Raw genomic sequence first — 1,899 nt, 5'->3', positions numbered from 1 at the left:
TTATTCTTCATCTTATTTCTTTCTATTTATGTTTTCATCTATCTATCTATTTATCTATCTATCTCTCTCTCTCTCTCATAATTTGAGCCAAACCCAACTAATCGTACGATCTAGGGTAGATAATCTAGGGTAAATCCACCCGTGCGGGTGGATTTATTTATCCTGCTATTAAGACATCGCGGCCTTAACGTTAATAGCACGATTTACACCTCTAATGAAACACTAGGGTAGATAATCTAGCCTTAAATCCACCTGGCAGGATTTATTAATCGTGCGATTTGGCTTCAACGAAGCAGCCTTAACAACACTCATTTTACAAGTTCACAACTCACACATGTATTTAAAGCCATGTTACTTCGGCCATGTTTTCCTATGAATTGGAAAAGAAAGCCGTCTGCTATTTGATAAAGGAACTTACAAAATCAATTTTCTGTAGTGTACTACGCGGTATAAGCAGAATTAAAAAACAGAAAAGACTGCATCATTCTTATTATTCATCTCGAAATAAAACTTTGAAAAATATTAAAATTATTAAGCGTAATTTTTCATGGCTGATTTTTTTCTTGAAATTTTAATATTTTTCTGCGTAGAGACTTGTCTTTGAAACTGTAGACCAAGCGGCCAAAAATAAGTTGGATGTATAGCGCATGCGCAATTAAGAGTAATATGGAGGCCGGCATCCAGATGGCGTTATATGCAGTAAACCCCATCTCTCGGTGAAATATTCATAAAAATCAGATTGGTGGTGGGTAAGGAGGCAACGGCAGAAACCTTGCCAGAAACCTTAGCTTTTAGCCAATCACAAGTATCCACTTAGTTCGGAATGTTAGTTGCTACAGAATTGATCACACTGATACTCTATACTTCACAGCTTCAGAGAGAGGGATCTATAGTCCATACTAGAATACTATTGTAATAAGTGTCTTTCAAGTTTTCATTAAACATAAATTGGTAATTTCCTAGTATACGATTTTTGGACCCCCCCCCTTTAACATATTTTATTGCAGATCTCGTAAATTGTCTTAAAATGTCTGACCGCAAGGCCGTGATCAAGAATGCTGATATGTCAGAAGAGATGCAGCAAGATGCAGTAGATTGTGCGACACAGGTTTAGATGTTTATAATTATTACTCTTGTCTTTTTTGCTTCCTTTACGTTAATCGTACTTTTCCTGATTGAAATTATTTATTTGTTTGCTGGTAATTAAGTTATTTATTCTAAATCTTCAGGGATTGACAAATCTCTAAGATCTCTATTTTAATGAAAACGATGATATTCTCCAGAATGAAATTTTGAACTCCTTTATTCTGAATATTCCACAAGTTTCTTACACATTATTACATGTGACCTCAGGGCCCGACCCCTAACCAGTTCGTATAAAAGGCCGGCTTTTATAGCCAATTGCCTTACCACCTCTTTTTACCGCTAAGTAGCATAATAAATAACCTTCTTCTTAACAGCTTTATTCAATATCAAAATAAATCAACAATAGGATATCTTGTTCGCTAAAACATTGAGAGAAAAATTCTCTCATTTTATCTTCGTATCTATTGCTGTAATGATTAATAATCTGTAGTACACTGGAAGTATGGGGCCGGGTGGGGGTACTTAAAGTGAAAATTATATAACGGTTATTTTTAATCTTTTTTTCCGCCTTTGAAAAGTTTAAAAGGTAAATTAAGGTTTTTAAGTGTATGTTCTGTCTAGGCGTTGGAGAAGTACAATATTGAGAAGGATATTGCTGCGTACATCAAGAAGGAGTTTGACAAAAAGTACAATCCAACCTGGCATTGCATTGTTGGAAGGAACTTCGGCTCATATGTTACCCACGAGACCAGGTATAATACCAGGATTGTAAACCTTGTTTGATATTTAAAGCCCCCCCCCCCCCCCCCCCCC

At 36.0% G+C, this 1,899-nt stretch overlaps 1 protein-coding gene across 1 annotated transcript in view; it reads left to right on the top strand.

The window, feature by feature from the left end:
- The first annotated feature begins 1,001 nt into the window (after positions 1–1,001).
- Positions 1,002–1,899, top strand: part of LOC111703738 (dynein light chain 1, cytoplasmic) — a 2,284-nt gene continuing 1,386 nt past the window's right edge. The window contains exons 1-2 of the mRNA XM_023475774.1: positions 1,002–1,108; positions 1,708–1,838. Of these exons, the coding sequence (XP_023331542.1) occupies positions 1,028–1,108; positions 1,708–1,838 (212 nt within the window). The 5' untranslated portion in view covers positions 1,002–1,027. The remainder of the gene's footprint in view (positions 1,109–1,707; positions 1,839–1,899) is intronic.

This window comes from Eurytemora carolleeae, unplaced genomic scaffold (genome assembly GCF_000591075.1).
Source record: "Eurytemora carolleeae unplaced genomic scaffold, Eaff_2.0 scaffold445, whole genome shotgun sequence".
Lineage (NCBI taxonomy): Eukaryota > Metazoa > Arthropoda > Copepoda > Calanoida > Temoridae > Eurytemora > Eurytemora carolleeae.
This window is presented reverse-complemented; position numbering and strand designations above follow the sequence as displayed.